Source organism: Strongylocentrotus purpuratus, unplaced genomic scaffold, assembly GCF_000002235.5.
Source record: "Strongylocentrotus purpuratus isolate Spur 01 unplaced genomic scaffold, Spur_5.0 spur5_contig_847, whole genome shotgun sequence".
Lineage (NCBI taxonomy): Eukaryota > Metazoa > Echinodermata > Echinoidea > Camarodonta > Strongylocentrotidae > Strongylocentrotus > Strongylocentrotus purpuratus.
The window spans coordinates 1,203,300-1,223,558 of record NW_022145554.1 but is presented as its reverse complement, the minus strand read 5'-3'; the positions used below and the strand labels follow the sequence as shown (position 1 = coordinate 1,223,558).

Here is a 20,259-nt window from a genome sequence, read left to right as displayed (position 1 = left end):
ATTGCTAAGCACCTCTAGAATATGCGGGTATGTTATGGATTTGATATAAAAATCATGAAACTTGAAATTGCATAATTTGTTAGCATACGTATAGATAGCATAGACTAGACCTAGCCTATATGAGAAATAACAAAGGAAGGATTGAAAGAAAGTTATGCTGCAATTGACCCATTACCATGGTGAAAGTGTACATTGTGGACAAATTTGAATAACACATACTATATATTTTGTTCCTCGTCATTTTAGACAGATCTGGATGAAAGACTAGGAATATCTTTAACTTGCCCTGACTTTGTCTTAAATTTTGTATTTTAATTTTTTGTGCAGAATTATATGAAAGTTTAACGCAAGGAAGAATCTAATGGCAGATGGAAAAGAGCCTCCCGTGAAGGCTGGAGGACAGACAGGAGCAGGAGAAGGCATCCGGAGTATAAAATCTACATCATTATTCAGAGCAGTCAACTTTGAACTCTATGCTAAACCTGTAAGTATAATAATAATAATCTAATTTACCCAGGGAAGCCTCATTACGATTAGTACTGAGTGAGGGTCCTGCACTTATTATAATTTCCCCAGCATTGCTCACTACCTGTTTAATACACCTGGGTCAAACGTGGGTAAGGCGAGGCGTCAAAAATATCGATACCAGCAGGCTGCCGCCTCACGTATTGGCGCATCGAGGCTGCAATTACGGCCGAAGCCTGGCTGGGGCAATTATTTTTCACTTATTAGCCCAGCCAGCTTGCGCCAGGCTGGGATCTGAGGCTCGGTTTCCATTCGAAAGGCGGCAGCCGGCGCATGCTTTTGAATGCCATTTCCTACCACCAGCGGTAGCCGGCTGAGCTAATTTAAAAAATGCAGCCAGGATGCACAAGTGCAGTTAGCTGCCGCTGGCTGGTATATTTATTTTTGACACCTCGCCTAAAACAACTTGTCCAAAGATGGACCCAGCAAAGATTAAACCCAGGACCTCTTGCATTAGAGTCACAAGCCCTCGTCAGTATGCCTCAGTGCCCCCACTCGTACTCAAGTAACCTTATCTATATCATCATTTTGAGCAACTTTGAACTAAATCTTGGTCAAAAATTTTAAAAGCCTTGATTTTGTTCTCTGCTTTCCAGATAAATGTTAATTGCAGTATCCTACTATTGAAAAATATGCCCCCAAATTGTGCATTTTATACCTCGAAATAGCAGTGAATAAATTACACATTTCATGAAAAAGTTTCCATTCAATCACATTTTGTGATGGAAATATGTGGCCATTAAACAAATACACACAAAATGTGTGACAATCATCATTATCCATAATATTGATAGTTAAAACTTGATTAATGGATGTTTTATAAATTAATGGATATTATCTAATTATGTTTCCAGGCAATTATCAAGTTCATTGAGTTTAATGTCCTTTTCCTTTTATGTTTTCCTCTCTTTTTTTTCTTCAGAACAAATTTATAATGGGATTTGGTCTGGCTGCCCTCACCGGCTGTGTCGCGTACATTGCCTATATCAACGCACAGAAAGAGAACCAGAAAGACAGTGACATGTATGAACAGTTCCGACTTGATGGTACGACTATCATGAGGCCAAAAGCTTCCAAATGGGACTGAGAGATTATATAGACTCAAAACTCAAAAGTTTTAGCTGAGTGTGGATGAATGAACGGACACCATTGTTTGGTATGCGGCTGTGGGACTGAGCTGATGGACTAGGAGAATTCAATGAGATCCTAAGAGCATTAGAATCAAGTGCAAACAGACTAGAACATCTGTGGTTGGTTGGAGTCCTGAAACCTATAGTGAATCTGTGTTACTTCAAGGTGCCTGCTGATTCCAATATTTTGTTGGCAATATAATAATAATAATAATATTTAATTTTTATATAGCGCTTATCACAAATGTCTCTAAGCGCTTTACAAATATACTATTACCCCGGTCATTGGATGTGTGAAATGCACATGGTACAAATGTAATAAACACTTTTGTGGTTTAAACCAAATTCTAAAGAAATGAGTTAGTGGAAATACTAGAGATCAGGTATGCCTTATACCAGGCTTTCTCAACTGGCGGCGCACGCGCCACTTGTGGCACTTGCGGTCAGTCGGAGTGGCGCGCGACTGTTCCAAAAAATTAATAAAAAATAAATTAAAATAAAGAAAGAAAAAATTAAAGAATTATATTTTAAAATTCAAAAACTCAGCAAAATCAAAAATTCGCAGTCGAAGTTGAGCCCAAAATGTAAGCAAGCCATTTTCTTTGTTTGATTTTCACTTGATTTTGACATTTTCCGTGTTTATTGCACCAAAATAACTACATATGAAATCTATTTGACAGACAAATTTATCCAAAGTATCTAATTTTTAAGTAGATATAAACAAGTTAGAAATGTAAGTAAAGTCACTTGGGGATGGTGTTTTATGGCCCAGCATATATGTCCCTTGAAAATTGAGAGCTCCATTAGATTGAGGGCAAATTTGACTATTCTTTTAGATGATTTGGGCTTTTGATTTGGGTGGGCGTTAGAATTGATTGGCCAATTTTACCTAATTCTCTGGCACTTTTGACCAAAACAAAGTGACATCGGATACAATGTTTTGTCTGGATTAAACTAACACAATTTTCGTCTTCTCCAAACAGGGTTGAAAATTGTTTGTTTATTATTTTCTCACAAGTCGCTATCATGAAAATTATTTCATTTCTAAAAACTCTACAAGGCCTATACATACTTCAAGATTTGCATGGCTATTTATAAAGGATTTGTAAAGAAATGTGTATATCATTGGTTGATCGTTATACATGAAGGCTAGGGAATGCTTGAGCCTTTCTTTAAATTGTTTACATATAATGTATAAGCCATATGTCTCCAAATTGAAACACTGAAAAACCTGTATGATGGACATGAACATGTTATATAGATACAAGCAATGCTGATATATTTTTTTGTTGAATCAACAGTTTGATTAAATAAATAAAAAATTAATATTTATGACTTCTAGATGATTAATCTCTTCTGTATACATATGTTTGACCATAAGCAAATACATACATACTGTACAGGTACTATACTGATAAAAGAGTATACAAAAGGATACATGGAAGATTGTTAAGAGATGATAAGGATACTGAGGAGGAGGATGGTGGTTATGATGGTGGTGATGGTGATGATGTTAATGATGGTGGTGATGGTGATGATGATGATGATGATGAAGGTGGCAGTGTTGATATGAATGGTAACAATGATAATGTGATTATGATGATGTCTGGGGATAATAATTTGAAATTTTGATGTTCATGTTGATGAAGATGATGATGAGTGTGTGGTTGGAAGATTCTACCTAATCTCTCTATTCACCTTTCTTCATGCATCTCATAATGGATGTATATTCTACTTCCCAAAAGACATTCTACACTGTATCTATCTATCTATCCCTTCAGAATTAGTACCAACCCTGCTGTATTTATGTATTGATCTCTCTCTCCATCTCTCCTTCCCATCCTCCCTCTCTTTCTATCTCTATCTTCCTATCTCTCTTCCTATCTCTCCCTCCTCCACCATACTTTCCCTATATCTCTCCTACTCTCTCTCTCTCTCTCTCTCTCTCTCTCTCTCCCTCCATCTCACTGTCTTTTATTATTCCACTTCTTGCCTCTCTGCCTCTATCTCCTACATCTATATTTCGACATTGTTCACCCATTTGTATGGCAAGTTATTTGTGTCCTTCTCTTCTTTGAATTGCATTACTGTCTTTGCTTTAATGTCTTTCCAGTGAAAGACATTACATTGTATTGTCTTCTACGTGTATTTCCTTGTTCTGAATAACATTCCCCCATATTACAGGTCATGTGTAGTTTCCTTATGCCCGTATAGTACCTACTCCATTCTGTTCCCGACCTCCCTCCTTTGCCACCGCCCGCCCCCAACCCCCTGCCCTCCTTCTCTCCCCTCTTTACCATCTCTGTACGTTAACACCCTTCATCTTATGACCATCAGAAAACTGATCCACTTAATTCTCTCTGCTTTTCACTCGTTATTAGTTTAGTCATTGTAATTTGATGTTGTTGTTGCTGTTGGGCCGACCCCCTCATTTTCATGCTATCCTTCTACTACCCCTCCCCTTCTCTCTTCTCATCTCTCTCTCTCTCTCTCTCTCTCTCTCTCTCTTCCTCTCTCTCCCTCCCTCCCTCCCTCCCTCCCTCCCTCCCTCCCTCCCTTTCTCTCTCTCTACACACGCGTATGTGTCTCCTCTTTCGTAGTGATATCCTCTCGTACTCATTCCCTCCCATCCATTTATCTATTTTTCAAGATACGATCAATCTATCTACAGCGTACCTATAATCTGCCTAAGTATATATCTTCAAAACAAATATTTATGTTTAAATCTATATATCTATCAAAGTATATTTTTCATTTTTTACTTGTGGGCCCCACCTCCCCCCTCCCCCTCCCTCAACCACACATTCTCGCTCGCTCGCTCGCTCTCTCTCTCTCTCTCTCTCTCTCTCTCTCTCTCTCTCTCTCTCTCTCTTCCTTTCTCTCTCTTTACCATGGCGTGCCCCTCTTCATTAAAGATTCCCTGCGTGATGACGATTAACAATCGTTTCCTGTTTCTCATCAAAGCATGCCCACATCGATACAGGGATATTATAATTACGGATGGCACCGCTGTTCCTCCATCGACAAGATATTAGTACCCCCACAGAGAAATTATTGTCTTCCTCTTCCTCTTCTTCATCAACAAAATTTCCGGTCATATCCATATCTTGAAGCCTCTGATATCTTTGATTGCAGTGATTAACCGTCTCCGAGACAGAGAGAAAGAGAGAGAGAGGGAGGGGGAGAGAGAGGAAAAGTAATTTTATTTTAGGATCAATGTGCAGAAGGCTTAGTAAAGGACTCTAGGCTAATCGTGATTTTTTTTCTGGATTAAATTAGCAACTGTGCATCCAATTAGTTCTGACATCGTTTAGTCTTAAACTGACATCCTGTTGGTAATATGCAAACTATCCTTGAATGTAAATGGATCAATATGATAGGTATATATGGTTAAAAGACTATAGATTCTGGGAAATAGGCGTAGATCACCCTTGGCGTATTGAAAATTAAAACTTACTAGTAGTAGTTTCATCATCATTATCATTATCATTATAAGTATTGTTATTAGTACTATTATCTTATTATTATTGTCATTATTATTATAATTATCATTATCATTTTTTTTTTAACCTACTTTTTATTAATATCATCATTATCATTAATATTTTGCGTCACTTTTGCTGGTAGGCGAAAGGCGAACTGAATCACAGTAACCTTCGGGTCTCTTCTTCCTGTATATTTGATTATTTATTATCATTATCATGGGGGATAGGTCATTTGCACACGCTGGACCTTACCTATGGAATCACTTGTCACAAGATATTCGTTATATTTCGAAAGTAGATTGCTTTAAAAATGCCCTCAAAAGTCATTTGTTCAAAGCGGCTTTCCAGTATATTGACTTTCACATTGTTGTTATTCATTTTTGGGGGTGTATTTTCGTGTACTTGTATTTTTTTCTCCTCCATTACACCTTGGCTCCATTACAAATACTCTATATTATTATTATAATTATTGCCATTGCTTTTAATGTTATCATCGTCATAATTATCATTATTAGTAGTATTATTGTCATTTTTTTTAATTATTCTTATAATCATTATCATTCTTATTATTATTTTCATTACTGTTATTACATGTATTATTATCATCAACATAATCATTGTTATAAATACAATATCATAGGAATATTATCATGATATTAAATGATTAATGAGTTAATTCCGTCCGCCTACACGATTACGTTTTCTTTCTTTTGTAGGGGGCCAGGGATAAATTATATTTTGACAGTTTATTTATGAAGTATAAAATTCAGTTAAGCCTATTGTTTTACTCTAAAGGCCTGCATGGTGCCAGATTAAAAGGGAATTTGTCCTCGTCCTCTTGTCTAATTATAAGAATTTCCCCTGTGTGTTCTTACAGCTTTACCATGGACTACTGAGTGACAGTTGCCATGCTGATAATACGTCCAACATAGGAATATAATCCAAGGATTATTCGATGAAGAATCTTTCAAGACCCCGTGATCAAAACAGAGAGACAATGAGGCGATGTGATAGACAATTCCGTTACCAAAGACCATTTGGTGACAGCCCCCTCCCCCCCCCCCCACACACACACCCACACACACTGTTTATGATATCGCGGATTGATTTCAAACTTGCTCGATATACACTAGGATTGTCATAGTAATTCAAGTGTGCATTGATTTGGGGACTACCATCCCCTCATTAATTTCCTGTGTATTCCCGATCGACATTTTTGCACCCCCCCCCCCCCCCCTTCCTCTTAAGGTGCATCCATGCCCCCTTTTAACATTGAACCTAACCGGAAATACACAGATTGCACACGGGCAGACAACCATTAAAAGGTGATAATGAAAAGAGTCAAGTTACGGAATATTGAACCTTAATATCATTAAACAATCTTTGTATATCTTCTGATTCCAAAGTCTATCGCTCTACGTGATAAATTACAAACATTTTGCGCAAAGTCAACTTCTTGGATGCATGGTGCAAGACAGACTTCTCAATATCTAACCCCGCGCCTGACTGGCGGCATAAAGCAGTAAGTTCCAAAGCTTTGCGAAGGTCAGTTTTCCGGTCTCTATCAAACTCTTCAGCTCTATGCTTTCCACATGCTCTCAAAGCAAGTAAAACCAAGGAGTAAAACTATACTACTTGACGAGACAACTCCCAAATAGGAGACTCATTTCAGATCGTTTTTCACGCGAAAGTGTCAAATCTTTAATACTTCATCGGCGTATTTGCTTTGAAAGAGTCACGCGTCTTTTACGGGGATTAAGTCTGCTCGGTGTACTTTTACAACTCGTTTCCTGTATACATTTTTGACGACTTTTCACAGGATCCCCAACCTCAATCGCGTGCCGAAGAAAACTGTGTTAATTAGAAAGAGGGGAAGAGGAGACGATATGCCATTTTCGTGTTTCTAGCACCATTAAGAGTAAGTACATTTCAACTAACATTGTTCAATTTCTACATGAATAATATACAGCGATAATGTGGTTACGATGTTTCTGGTAATAGTTTGTAATTTGACTCAATATAACCTAATCGAATATTAATGCAAGGTTATATTAAGTGTTTCGAGAACTATGTCGTCATATTATTTCTTAGTTGGTCATATTATTTTTGATAAATGTGTATTTTTGTGTATAATTAACAATATGTATGGTTTTCTGTCGTTCAATAATTTTGAAATTAAAAATGACGCTCCTCAGTTATCTTAAGTATTTTGCTACCACAGAAATTCACTATGATAGAATTGTGTAGCCAGCTTACTTTTGCTTGCAGTAAGTGAAATGTGCCGACACCATGCCATATCCCGTCAAACCTGTCAACTACACACGACTAGTACGGTATTGACACTTTGAGGAACTTTTAAAGGTTTATCAAACATGATAACTACAATTTGTCTTTGAATATCTGTGTGGTAAAAATATCCTATTGAATACGTATTACGTCAAATGTAAATAAGGTTCTATGTAAATAATACGAAGGACTGTGCTCCAGAGACAGTGCCATGTTACCTTGCAGTGGAATTTGCAGCAACGGAGCATACAACTTTTGAGAATATAACAATCATCATTATTAATGTCATGGGGTTTATGATGATTCATTGTCATGCGTTTAAAAGGGTCGGTCTCCAAGTCCCTCTCACCGTCAAAGCAATATCCTGGGTATTTAGTCATCAAAGCTAATGTTATAGTTGAACATTATGAGGGCCGAAACTTACATTCTTGCCATCCATTCTCAAAGATTCATGAATCGTTGAAAAGTAGCTCAATAATGTACGATTGATACGCTTTTTTTCTCACAGTTTTAGAGTGAACGCTTGGGAAGAAAAATTCACGTCGTCTCAGCACACACTGCCTGTGAACGTGCGTGCATCCGTGTAACCAGCGATTTCCTGCTAATTTTTTTGTTCGTCATCTGCTGTCTGGAAAGATAACTGCACACCAGCGTGATGTATTCAACAAGTGTGAAAACGTGCATCCTTATCATCGCTGTCATCCTGCTCTCACAGGGTAATGTTATTATCTTCTAAACATTTCCTTTTCTTTTAGCTCCTTCACACCTGTCTCCTTCCTCATGAAACTCTCTCCCCCCCCCCTCTCTCTCTCTCTCTCCTCCCTCTCTCTCTCTCTCTCCTCCCTCTCTCTCTCTCTCTCTTTCTCTCTCTCTCTCTCTCCTAAAACTAACTCTCTGTTGACGTCGGTTGAGTTCTATAGTCTTGCTATTTTATCATAAAACAAAGCAAGTCATTGTGATTGATTGATTATATAGCAAACAATGGTTTATTTTTCGATTATATCATTTATTGATAGGGGCCTATTGTTACTTGGGTCGGGCAACCATCTTTCCTCCCCCTCACCCCCCCCCCCCCCCTCTCTTTCTCTTTCTGTCAATTTTCTATTTCACTCACTGGCCATCACCTTCCTCTATCCTCTAGTCACGTTTGAATACCCGGGAGCTAAACAATTTGTTACCATGGCAAAATGTGTTCATGTATTAGGGACATCAAGTCCAAGAGTAGACCTTAACAAGTCATATAAAAATTTGGAATATTAATATTCAGTGTTTGATCATCCCAAATCTCTTTGGAAGCGCATGGAGACGGTATCATGTGATATGCGCTATACAAGAACCGAATATTAGTATCATCATTTTTATTGTCTTGAGTATTATAATAAACAGAAGTATTAACCCTAGGAATATGTGTCTTCCTTGTACTTCAGAATACCCCTCGAGTGCACAATTACTAACGCATCCGCCACATCCGCCAACAACAGGGGCAAATGGAACAGCAACTACTCAGCCTACTCTGGCTTTCCAAACAACAAAAATTAATATGCCTGCAACACAGGGACCTACAGTACAGAATGGTACAACACAGACACCTACCACACAGCTGGGACAGACAACAAAGGGTTTTGTAACACACACAAGATCTGTGACTAAAGCTGTTACAACACCGGCAAGAACTACGGTGAAATCATCAACGCTGTTTCCGATGTCTTCAACGCCCTCTCAGACATTTGGAAGTGTCACGATGACGGGAAGTCCAACGATGACCATGAGTTCGGTATCACCTTCGATGTCGCCTTCGTTCAGTTCACCGGCATTTGTATCAATGACGTCTTCTGCTCTACCGTTTACGAGTAGTCCAGCTCCGTTGAAGTTGGTATCTTCATCCCCTGGAGGGTCACCGTCGGGACCTTCAGCAGCTTCACCAACTGGTGGGGTGACGTCTACTGGAGGAGTTGTGTCACCTTCTGTAAGCAATGCTTCACCGAGTGGCTCACCAACTGGAGGTAACACTGTAACTGGGTCAGGTCAGCCGACCTTAACTGGAGGTGCAACTGTAACCCCGACTGGTCAAACCCTGCAATCGACGCTAACTGCAGGACAGACAGGAACTATCCCATCTTCAGTTTCTCCAGGTAGGACGGTGCCACCGACGATTCCTGGTACCGGGGCTCCATTAACAACTAAAACAAAAGCTCAAACTACTGTAGGGATGTCAACAAACGCAGGGCAAACCCAACCACCTACACCTGGACAGACTGGACAAAGTACACAAGAGGTGCGCCATCTACAGGACCACCATCACCAGCTCCTATAAAATCTTCAACCAAACAAGCATATACCGCAGGCACCACAGATGCAGGAAACATGTCATCTACTGGAGGACTAACAACGTCTAGAGCTAATCAGACTGTACTGACTACTGGAGGACCGACGACAGTAAATGGTACACAGGCCCTACCTACTGGAGAGAGTGCAAGTACTACATTGTCTCTGTTGACAGACATAGGAAACACTACATTCACTGATAGTCAAACGTCACCTGAAGCCAATCAGACTGTACAATTTACAACAGGAGTCTCTCAAACTGATGGACAATCTTCAATCCCTCCGATGAAACTCTCATCGAACCAACCATCTACTCTAGGTACCACAACGTCTCTGTCGACAAATGGTACTGTTGGGCCAACGTCATCTACGACAAATCAGACTGTACCAAGTACCGTTGGACAAACGACAGCAAACGGTACAAGTACAGTAGGTACAACAAAGATCCAGTCAACAAATGCAGGAAATGCAACATCTATCGGAATGCAAAATCAGACTTTACCAGAGCAAACGACAGAAAACCCACAGACCAAAGGTACCACAGATATTCTAACAACAATTGCAGGACAGACTTCACCCACTGCCAAACAAACAGCAACACCCGTAGAAACTACGCAGGGAGTAAACACGACACAGGGATTAGGAAAGACATCACCAGCGCTAGTCCAGACTTCGGTGCAGCAGTCCTCATCGTCTGGGAAGACAGCATCAGGAAGACCCTCAGAAGGGGCGTCCACCCCGGAGATGCCAACCACTACTGGCAACACAACCAACGTGTCATCAACCTCAAAGATAGCATCATCTCCACTCTCCTCGAACGCTTCAAAGACACCGTCCAAAGGCCCAGGACACCCGATATCCGTGATGGCATCCACCACTGACACAGGAACAACAAATGACATTGGTGAATCTCCTGGACATCCCGTGAACATTCCACTAATTGCTGGGGTTACCTGCGGGGTTTGCGGACTCGTCCTCTCTGTTGTCATTGTCTTCCTACTGTCCAAACGGAAAAGAATACAGTAAGTACAAGCCTTCTTTTCTTTTGTTTTGTTTTTATTTGTTTGCTTGTTGTTGTTTTGGGGATGTCAAATTACTTAGTAAATCCCCCAGTTTACTATCTTTTATCTTTTACCCTAATTTACTATGGAATGTGTAAAAGAACATTTTTTGTTGTACTCAACTTTACCTATCTATAAGTCTAGAAAGTGTCGGCCAAGCTTAAAACTTAAATGTTCTTATGAAATACAACAGCAAGAGTGAACTGTTTATTTGTTAACTTAATGAATAAACTCCAACCTATACTATACAAAAGGTTCGTAGTGAATATTGTATCCATTTCATTCGAAGATGCTGAGAAAGGCAAGATGTATCTGAAGTTTCGTAATACACAAGGTTCTTAACATTCATTTCTGTAAAGTCGTCAATCATTTATCAACTCATGGACTGAATCATTCATGTACTCAACAGTTCGTTATAATTATATTTCATCTTTCATGATGGCATTTTCAGTACGATTCGCCATTATGGGATTATGTGTTTCGTGGAGTATGTTTGAATATTTCTTGATCAAACAACATAGATAAAAGAAATGGGCTCTCATGTTAAAAGTATAACTTTTTGTTTTAATTAACTGCTAACAAAATTCATCTGCTTCTATAATTATGACATATTCTAAGTTAAATTCTATGTCAGATAATATTTTTGATTTTGGACACGGTATTTTGATAAGGGTATATCTACCGTGGCGTAGCCCCGCTCATGCCCTGGTCACACCGCAAATCAAATCCAAACCGACAGAAAATCGACAAAACCTTCATGTAAATCTTTGCTGAATATATTCGTGAGTCTTGTAACGGATTCATTACAGCAATCCGCAAGTCACACCACTATGAGCGACGCGGGACCATTGACCTACAAAAGACCCATTACAAAAATTGTTAGTCCGATTGACCGAACTTCTTTCATTAATGCCCGTCTGTACTAGTTTGACCGGGGGGTAGACCTCCCTGCAAGGTCACTGACAGGTGGTTATCTCATCAAATCAGCTCTCAACTAACATTAGAAAAAGGGATCATGGGGGCACCGATAAGGCATTGTTTGCTATATAGAGGGCTATAAGTAGCTATAAGTAGTGCAGTGGGGCTTTAAGCTGTCTGTTTGTCGATATGACCGGGTTACCACTGGGTATTACAGCTTCAATATATGTTTAATTAAGTAAATTCAAATCACATGTCAAAGCGTATAACCCGTCAGTTATTTTAAATGTAAGGTCAGTTGTGCTTTAATTTGCAGCTGAATATTTGGCAAGATTACTAATGATACAGTGCATGACAGGAAATGGAATTTTATGATTCTAACTCAACTAACGACGCTGTCTAGTTTTTGACACTGTACCTAATTATAGTAAATATCCTAATCACATGTTTGATTACAAATGCTGTCTGTTTGCTGGGTGGTTAAACAAAGTTAATGTTAATTGCATAAAATACGTTGATCTCCATCGAAAATTGAGCAAATCAGAACCTGTGGATATATTAAAAAGACATTTTTCATCACATTTATTGGAGATTCAATCAGTTAGCCTAGGTTGTGATAGATTCACCTTACCATGATTAATATGATGAATATTGAAAGTCTATGAACAGCATCAGAAGGATACGAGAGATAAAGACTGCACCCCCCCCCCCCCCCCCTTACGATAATTTCGAAACTAACAATTTTTCGGTTGTTTTTTTTGTCCTGAGTTGAATCGACTCGAATTAAATTTAATTTAATTGATTTATTCTCATCCAATGTATGCCCTATTTTTAACCAGTAAAAATGTCACATTCTTCGCTCAATAATGTTTATAGTTAACGAAAAGTTTATCATTCTGGGAAGAGACATAAACGACATCCCGTTGGCGAATTGTACCCGCATTTATGCCAAATTGCAATATTCGTAGCCCTCTCTAAAGAAATAAACGAAATTATGTCATTCCTTTGATATATAAATACAAATAGGGCCTAGGCGTAGAAGTCATTTAAAAAGTGGTTATTAGTATCATTATCAGTTTTAAAAACCATTATTACTCTTTTCATGGTAGGAAGCGAATGCATCGATACCATTCCTACGGGTACCTGAACAGTGAGTCTAACGAAGAGAGCCCTTGGCCAACCTTCTCCAATCCGCTCTTTACAGACGCATCCGATACTAAGGTAGGTTCCCTATAATTATGTAAGAAATAGGTACTCTGTTGCCCATAAATTTGGAATATTTGTTATTTCGTTCCTCTTTTCATTTAATGATTGTGACAATATGGTTTACTGTTGACAGATAAAGTTTATATATTCTCAGAGAACCTTATTTATCTAATCTTATCTTATCTTATCTTATCTTATCATACCTTATACGACTCACTAAATTTATCAATAAAGTTTTGAGAAGATATAAACGTTATCTATCAAAGAATAAACCATGTTCTCAAAATGACTTCATGAAAATAGGTAAACAAATTATTCAGCTTTTCTTTTTTATAGGCAACCGTATTGCACTTGTACAAATTAATAACCCCAAATATCAAACATGGATAAATCCCACTTCATGCATTCGAGAATAATCACTGCTATGGAGTTACTTCATGAATAACTTTTGTTTGCCCTCTTAAAAAAAGAATATTTCTACCTGTGTATCATAGAATGTGCCATAAATGAATAATGATTTAATAATAATCACATACCCTGTATTTACAATTTTGGTACAAATGACCTTTATCTGCCCATGCGCATATTGTATCTTCGAAATGGCACTGCATTTATATCCTGCACTAACTGAATTCCTTACTTTAACCCTTAGATCAAACACTTTCATAACCCTAAACATAATGAAACACCTAAATGCAAAAGAGACCGTACCAGACGCTGACGCAGTGCTACGTTAGTAAAAACAACGCCTCGTGTGCACTGGGCATAACAGCGTGTAGGTTTCATACATCCGACTCCTCTCGTGTGCAATCGCTTTAATGTCAATGCTTTACGATCTGTAAACATGAGTCCGAAGTTCATGAAAATGTTGATCAAGGTTAAAGTTTTTCTTGTAACTATTAATAACACTGACACGATAAAGCAAGTTTGTCGACAGGAAAATATATCAATAAGGGTAAACGGCTGCCGGGTGTGTGTGTGGGGGGGGGGGGGGGGGGAGGAGGGGAGGGGGGGAGGGGGGAGACGTCAATCAATTCATTCTGAATCTACCTCTTCACAGTAATCGCGTAGCAACAGTAATTGTGAACAGGTTTACAATTGGGATTGAATGCTCAGACAATGAGAAACTTTGGTAAAACAACGCCTAAATTTATTTAAGAGATTTTCCTTAAACCCGATAATTGGATGTCGGATAGAGTATATCTTAGCGAATCGCGAGTGATCCGTCAGTTTGCTTTGGTTGTGCTCTGGGCTTTATTTTGAGATAGACATATTTTTAGGATAGTGATTGCAATTGGTTTTAAGTGAAGTAAAGGGTCAGAGTGAGAGTTAGGGCTAGGTAAAATGATTGGTTGAGAGATAAAAAAAATATGGTTATCATGCTAATATTGACCGAAGATCAGTTATCGCCAGAGAATGTCGTACAACCGATAAGCTCTGATGAATATATATTTTTGATATGATATCGATATGATATTAATATGATGAATATATATGTTTAACAGTTAAGGTCGCAAAACTGTTAATAAAGGTACACACACTGTATATTTCCCTCGCTATGTAGGCCGAAACAATTCGTGTTCATAAGGTACCTCATGAGTAAGTACTATGTCCTCCATCGACAATATAGTGCCCCTGAAGTGACTCCTCTGTGATTAATATAGCTTCCTTCTGTTTGACTCACTCTCACTCTCTCTCTCTGTCTCTGTCACTCTATCTCTCTCCCTCTCTCTCTCACTCTCTCTCTCTCTCTCTCTCTCTCTCTCTCCCCCTTGCACGTGTCCTGTCTCGTTGTCCTGTTCAATCTCGATCCACTTTTTCGTCCCATTTCCCCCATTTGCCCTTGCCCCTATTCCCCGTGTGTCTATGTTATCGCCACACTCTCTCCCTCTTTAATATCCTCTATATCCTATACTGTTCCCCTCTGTCCCCCCTCTGCCCCCTCTCCCTCTTTAATATCCTCTATATCCTACTGTTCCCCTCTGTCCCCCCTCTGTCCCCCCCCCCTCTCCCTCTTTAATATCCTCTATATCCTACTGTTCCCCCTCTGTCCCCCCTCTGTCCCCCCCCCCCCTCTCCCTCTTTAATATCCTCTATATCCTATACTGTTCCCCTCTGTCCCCCCTCTGTCCCCCCCCCCTCTCCCTCTTTAATATCCTCTATATCCTACTGTTCCCCCTCTGTCCCCCCTCTGCCCCCCCTCTCCCCCTTTAATATCCTCTATATCCTACTGTTCCCCCTCTGTCCCCCCTCTGTCCCCCCCCCCTCTCCCTCTTTAATATCCTCTATATCCTATACTGTTCCCCTCTGTTCCCCCCTCTCTCTCTCTTTAATATCCTCTATATCCTACTGTTCCCCTCTGTCCCCCCTCTGTCCCCCCCCCCCTCTCTCTCTCTTTAATATCCTCTATATCCTACTGTTCCCCCTCTGTCCCCCCCTCTGTCCCTCCCCCCTCTCCCTCTTTAATATCCTCTATATCCTATACTGTTCCCCTCTGTCCCCCCCCCCCCCCTCTCCCTCTTTAATATCCTCTATATCCTATACTGTTCCCCTCTGTCCCCCCCCCCCTCTCTCTCTCTATCTCTATAATCGCTCCCATTGCCCTCTCATTTACACCCCTCTCTTTTTTTTCTTTCTCTCTCTTTCTCTCTCTTTCTCTCAATATTTTCTGTCAATTCTTTCTCTATCGATCTGTTTTTATTATCTCTCTTTTTCAATCTGAAATTTCTCACTCCCTTCTTTTCTTTTACCTCTTTTTTGTTTTGTTAATCTCTCTCTCTCTCTCTTCATTTAAATTTCAATTATGTATCTTCCCATCTATCAATTCCTTTGCTACCATTGTCAATATTATTATTATTTGTTTAAATCGCCTTCCTCTCTTTTGCATGTCACTCCCCCGCTTCCCCTCTGTCTTTCCTCTATCTGACCCTTCTAATTTGTTTTATCTTTACAGCCCTTATACTGACAAGACAAACAGGAAACGGCACTACATGTAGCTTCATCGAGCTCTAAAACATTACCATGTTCTGATGTGTCCAGGAATCCTGAATGAGATACAACCGAACCTCTTCTGATCTTCCAAGGTCAAGCCAATACAACATATCCTCAGCATTGACTCTACTTACAACTACTTTGGAGATTTACAACCCATGATTTGTTTAAGCCGGAGACCATTAATTGCACTGCTTATGTGTGTATTTGGGCATCTTAAAGTTACAGTGTGTCTTTCAGTCGATTCATATACTGCATTGCACTCTTGTCAAGTTTCAAAGGTTACTGATAAAGCGGGTACTTTGATCAGTGAGGAACTACTTTTAATACCTCAGAATCCACCATTTAAATCAACAAAGGTTTCCTTCTAATGTTGTCTTCAATATGTAAAAGTCGCAATATGCCTTTCAATTAATAATTCATAGTGCATTGTACCGATGTCAACTTTCAAAGTACGTACAAACAGCGCGAAAATACTTTGAAGACCTGAAAGTGCATCAATCTTAGCAATAAAGCTTTCCGGCAATCATTACTTCGCACCGGAGTCAACTTTCAAACTTACGGACAAAATGGACGCTTTAATTAGCAAGGAATCCCTTTGAAAACCTGAAATTCAATCATTCAAAGCAAAAAGACTCTCGCTTCAACGCTTCAACTGTTCAAAGTCGCATTGTAAAATTTCAAATATAGTGAAACCTGCCTTATTATCAACCTCTTTATAAGGCCACTTGTCTATATTAGTAATGCATTTTGTCTCCTTTGAGAATGAGAAAGAAATGAGTGTTGTATGATCTGTTGAGAAAAGCCACATATCTACTGTTTCCCTTGGCTGGCCTTATGATACATGTTGACTGTAATTCCTACTTCATATTGCACCTGTCATCGCAGTCAATGATGACGTCGAACAACACTTCTTCGATCTTCGAACTTTCCACGGAGAATATTCGCGGATACACCAAAAGTCGACGCCCTGAAACACAAACTAGGATTCGAGTATTTAGTATCACCCTCAAAATAGCCATATCCCGTGAACTAGTGCGGTCACTATTTAAGATGTTCAGTATAGTATGATTTGATTCGATTTTAGTTTACGATTTCATGTATTATCCTTTCATAGAGTAGAAGATAGTGGTATTCGTAAGAATGAAATTATTAGAATGTGATTTGATTAATACCCCGGTCATACCAACGAGACCGACACCAGACTGACTCCAGATCGATCAAACAATTCTATTAAATCCAATGGCAAAAAGGTCAGTCGGTTTGGAGTTTGTTTGGCGGTGTGACAAAGGTATTTCTTTTTCTTTTTTAATTATTACATTTCTACCTAAAAATGAATGACACTGTGTCAAAAGGATTTTGAGGAACTTATACTCTACAACTTTTGCTTTTTATTAAGTTGCTTTTTGTTACATGTAATTTCGAAATTATTTAGTGTAAATGCAATACAAACTTAGGCTGTGTAGATATCTTTATTGTTCATGAATTTAAATTTTGTTAATATGCTTTGTTTTGTTTGTGTTATTTTTCAAGTGAAATAAAAAAACTAAAATAAAACTGTATTAACGTGCCGAGTTATACACAAGCTCTAACTTCTTACACAAGTGCGGGCACGATTATCATGCGTATTGTCATTTAGTATTTACCAGAGGATGTATCTATTTGTAGAAATTAGAAGAACTAAAGTTATTAGGAAAGTATGTTTACTCAACAAATTTACAGAATTACAATTCTCCTTTTAAGATATCATCGATACGATTGTGCTATAGTTTATATATGGAATGCAGACTAACAATATCATATATTCCCCTTATCAATTCATTTGGAATGACAGCTGGATTGTTTATGTTAAATGATGTATATAGTCATTTTTTAAGTTATTTTTATACAACAAATTATTGATTTTTGCTAAATGTTTCTTAATATTGTGCTCATACATGAAATGATCCACTTTCGATAAGCGTCTATCAAGCCTGTTCTTGTACGTTAACTCTTAAGATCAGATTGGCCAATAAGCAACAGAGAAAATGCCATCAGACAAAGCACTTGTCGGTAAGCTAGACGACAAATTTACTCTGCCCCGTCTGCCATTTTTACGATTCTTAAGTTACCAGTGTTGGATAACTTTATAGTAATCCCATTTGCACTTGAAGCGTTGCTTCGATTGCGTCATACTTGCGTCAGTCATGTCCATGCGCCAGTGATTCATTTCACATCCATTTTTTGTATCATGACCACTATCGCAAAGACTGTCGAAAAATCAACCATAATTATATAAACCAATTCCAATAGCCTTGTCCGTCATCTTTTGAAATGATCGAACTTTACAAAGACGTGTTACGTGATCCTAATACGATTTCTATGGATTTTACATGATTGCATTGAAATTGACCTTGGGTCGATTTCTCTAAAGTTTTTGCGACGGTATTGATGTCACATGTACATGGTGCGTAAAAACCGCACCTGTTATACTGACGCAGTCCTACGTCACGTAAAGAACGCCTCTTGCGCAACAGTCATTGGAGATCTATACAGTGAGAGTTGTGGTAACAGGTCATTTCGTAATGCAATAAAAATTAAATGCACATGATTTTATTACAAATTGTTTCATTCATCTGTTACAAACAATTATCTTTCATTAGTCAGAATGCGAATTACGTTAGGTAGAAGAACCCATAGTGTTTACCCTACCTAGCAACAATTAATGTATGTGATTCGCATTCTGACTATTGAAATACAATAATTTGTATCATAATGATGAATGAAATAATTTGTAACATGGCACTTAACAAAGATTTGTGCATTAAATGTTATTACATGTACATTACGAAAATGGTCTATTCCTCATAACCTGTATGATACCCCGCATTAATGTTTGGCCTAATCTCATTATATTATCATTTGTCTTTCCTCGGTGTCTTCTAATTGCCTGATGAGTAATGATAATTTGAGCTTCATCAAACGCTTCCTATTTCAAATTCATTTCCGCTCTGCATTCACGTCTTTCGAGCTGTATCCATTATAATCCGACATGGAAGTGTCTAGACTCTAATTCTGTTTCTCGTGTTAAATAATTAGCATGATTACAGTGCATCGAATAAAAATGTAATACAAGTCGATGTTCGAATCTTTATCAGAATTAAGACGCCCCAAAAGTACACTCTTTGAAAGGATCGTCTTTTCTACAACTGCACTTTGATCAGGCTTCTTTCGTTGTAATTAAATCTATTTCGAAATATTACCTATACCTCTCGTAAAGTTGGTATATGTAATAGAATATGTCAACACCTACTTTTAGAAATGGACCAACCTTACTTGGAGGTTGTAATGTTACACTACTTCAGCGTTTACATCATTGAAAGGCACTACACCTTGTAAGATTTATTTTAAAATACAAGTAAATGCTAAAGATTATCATTTATTGTGTTACTAGAGAGAAACTTGACTAGTTAATGTTACCATTTTTACTGCTTTTACAGAGAAAGATAGCGATACATTTTATTCAAAACTACTTGAGTTGTAAAGATTGACAATCGTGTTCATTTTTTTATTTTCCCCTCCCAAGTTTTTAATTTTTACCCTCATTCATTCTTTCATTAAAATACATGTATACTGATAAGATTAATGTGCAATTGAACGCTTAATACAGCTTAACCAAAAAGCATAAGCCAATTGCTGCCAGTGTTCTTTATGCATTATCTATTTTGTATTCAATAATTTGATGACAGTAATGATTGCGAGCTGTATATTGTAATCACTGTTTGCATAGCCTTTAATTAATGATTATCATCCAGCTACGAAATGATGATTTGATGTATATGAATGTCATTTAGATTCGTATGCTATTTATAAATGATGTAATGAAACTAGAAGGTATAGAGCAACATGCGACATGGGAAGAAGCAATTAAAGGGAGTTCATTTTTCAGAGTGTCGAAAGACATTTCATATTCTGAGAGGAAGAAGGATGTTAATAATGTACAATCCTGTTTGGACTCTCAGAAAACACTTTTCTTTCATGTCAAATTGTCAAATTTTGAAAAGGTGTTTTTGGTTTCTTCTTTTGAATCTATAAAATTGCCTGTCGTGTTGTTGTGAAGATAATTTTGAACCCCTCCCCCCCCCCCCAAAAAAAAATGTCCATTACGCCACATTCGCTATGCTTTTGTTCTCTCTCTCTCTCTCTCTCTCTCTCTCTCTCTCTCTTTCTTTCCGTCACTTCATCGTCCAGGGGCGGACTGGAACTGGAATTCTGTTAGGGCGTTTCGATGCCACCGGCTTTCAGACCACAAATCGACCGGCTCTTAAGCCAAAATATCGAGCGGTCAGTGGG

The 20,259-nt window shown here is 38.4% G+C and overlaps 3 protein-coding genes across 3 annotated transcripts; all 3 read left to right on the top strand.

Annotated features, from left to right (window-relative positions):
* Window positions 1–333: 333 nt before the first annotated feature.
* LOC115917913 (small integral membrane protein 8-like) lies at window positions 334–2,043 on the top strand. The gene is made up of 2 exons (XM_030993152.1): window positions 334–484; window positions 1,448–2,043. Exons 1-2 carry the CDS (start codon window positions 362–364, stop codon window positions 1,610–1,612), a joined length of 288 nt encoding a protein of 95 aa, XP_030849012.1. The 5' UTR covers window positions 334–361; the 3' UTR covers window positions 1,613–2,043.
* A 4,447-nt stretch (window positions 2,044–6,490) lies between these two features.
* LOC100890763 (A-agglutinin anchorage subunit) lies at window positions 6,491–20,049 on the top strand. Its single transcript, XM_003725364.3, has 5 exons — window positions 6,491–7,058; window positions 7,935–8,142; window positions 8,854–10,773; window positions 12,840–12,951; window positions 15,890–20,049. Exons 3-5 carry the CDS (start codon window positions 9,791–9,793, stop codon window positions 15,899–15,901), a joined length of 1,107 nt encoding a protein of 368 aa, XP_003725412.2. The 5' UTR covers window positions 6,491–7,058; window positions 7,935–8,142; window positions 8,854–9,790; the 3' UTR covers window positions 15,902–20,049.
* LOC115926894 (mucin-5AC-like) lies at window positions 8,967–9,740 on the top strand. The gene has a single exon (XM_030992505.1). The coding sequence runs from the start codon at window positions 8,967–8,969 to the stop codon at window positions 9,738–9,740; it is 774 nt and encodes a 257-aa protein (XP_030848365.1).
* Window positions 20,050–20,259: the final 210 nt, after the last annotated feature.

Bases quoted from the DNA above. Each gene is read 5' to 3' on its own strand.
- LOC115917913 (XM_030993152.1), top strand. From the start codon at position 362: ATGGCAGATGGAAAAGAGCCTCCCGTGAAGGCTGGAGGACAGACAGGA. The intron at 485-1,447 runs GTAAGTATAATA...TTTTTTCTTCAG, and splicing joins TTGAACTCTATGCTAAACCT to AACAAATTTATAATGGGATT.
- LOC115926894 (XM_030992505.1), top strand. From the start codon at position 8,967: ATGCCTGCAACACAGGGACCTACAGTACAGAATGGTACAACACAGACA.
- LOC100890763 (XM_003725364.3), top strand. From the start codon at position 9,791: ATGTCATCTACTGGAGGACTAACAACGTCTAGAGCTAATCAGACTGTA. The intron at 10,774-12,839 runs GTAAGTACAAGC...TTTTCATGGTAG, and splicing joins TCCAAACGGAAAAGAATACA to GAAGCGAATGCATCGATACC.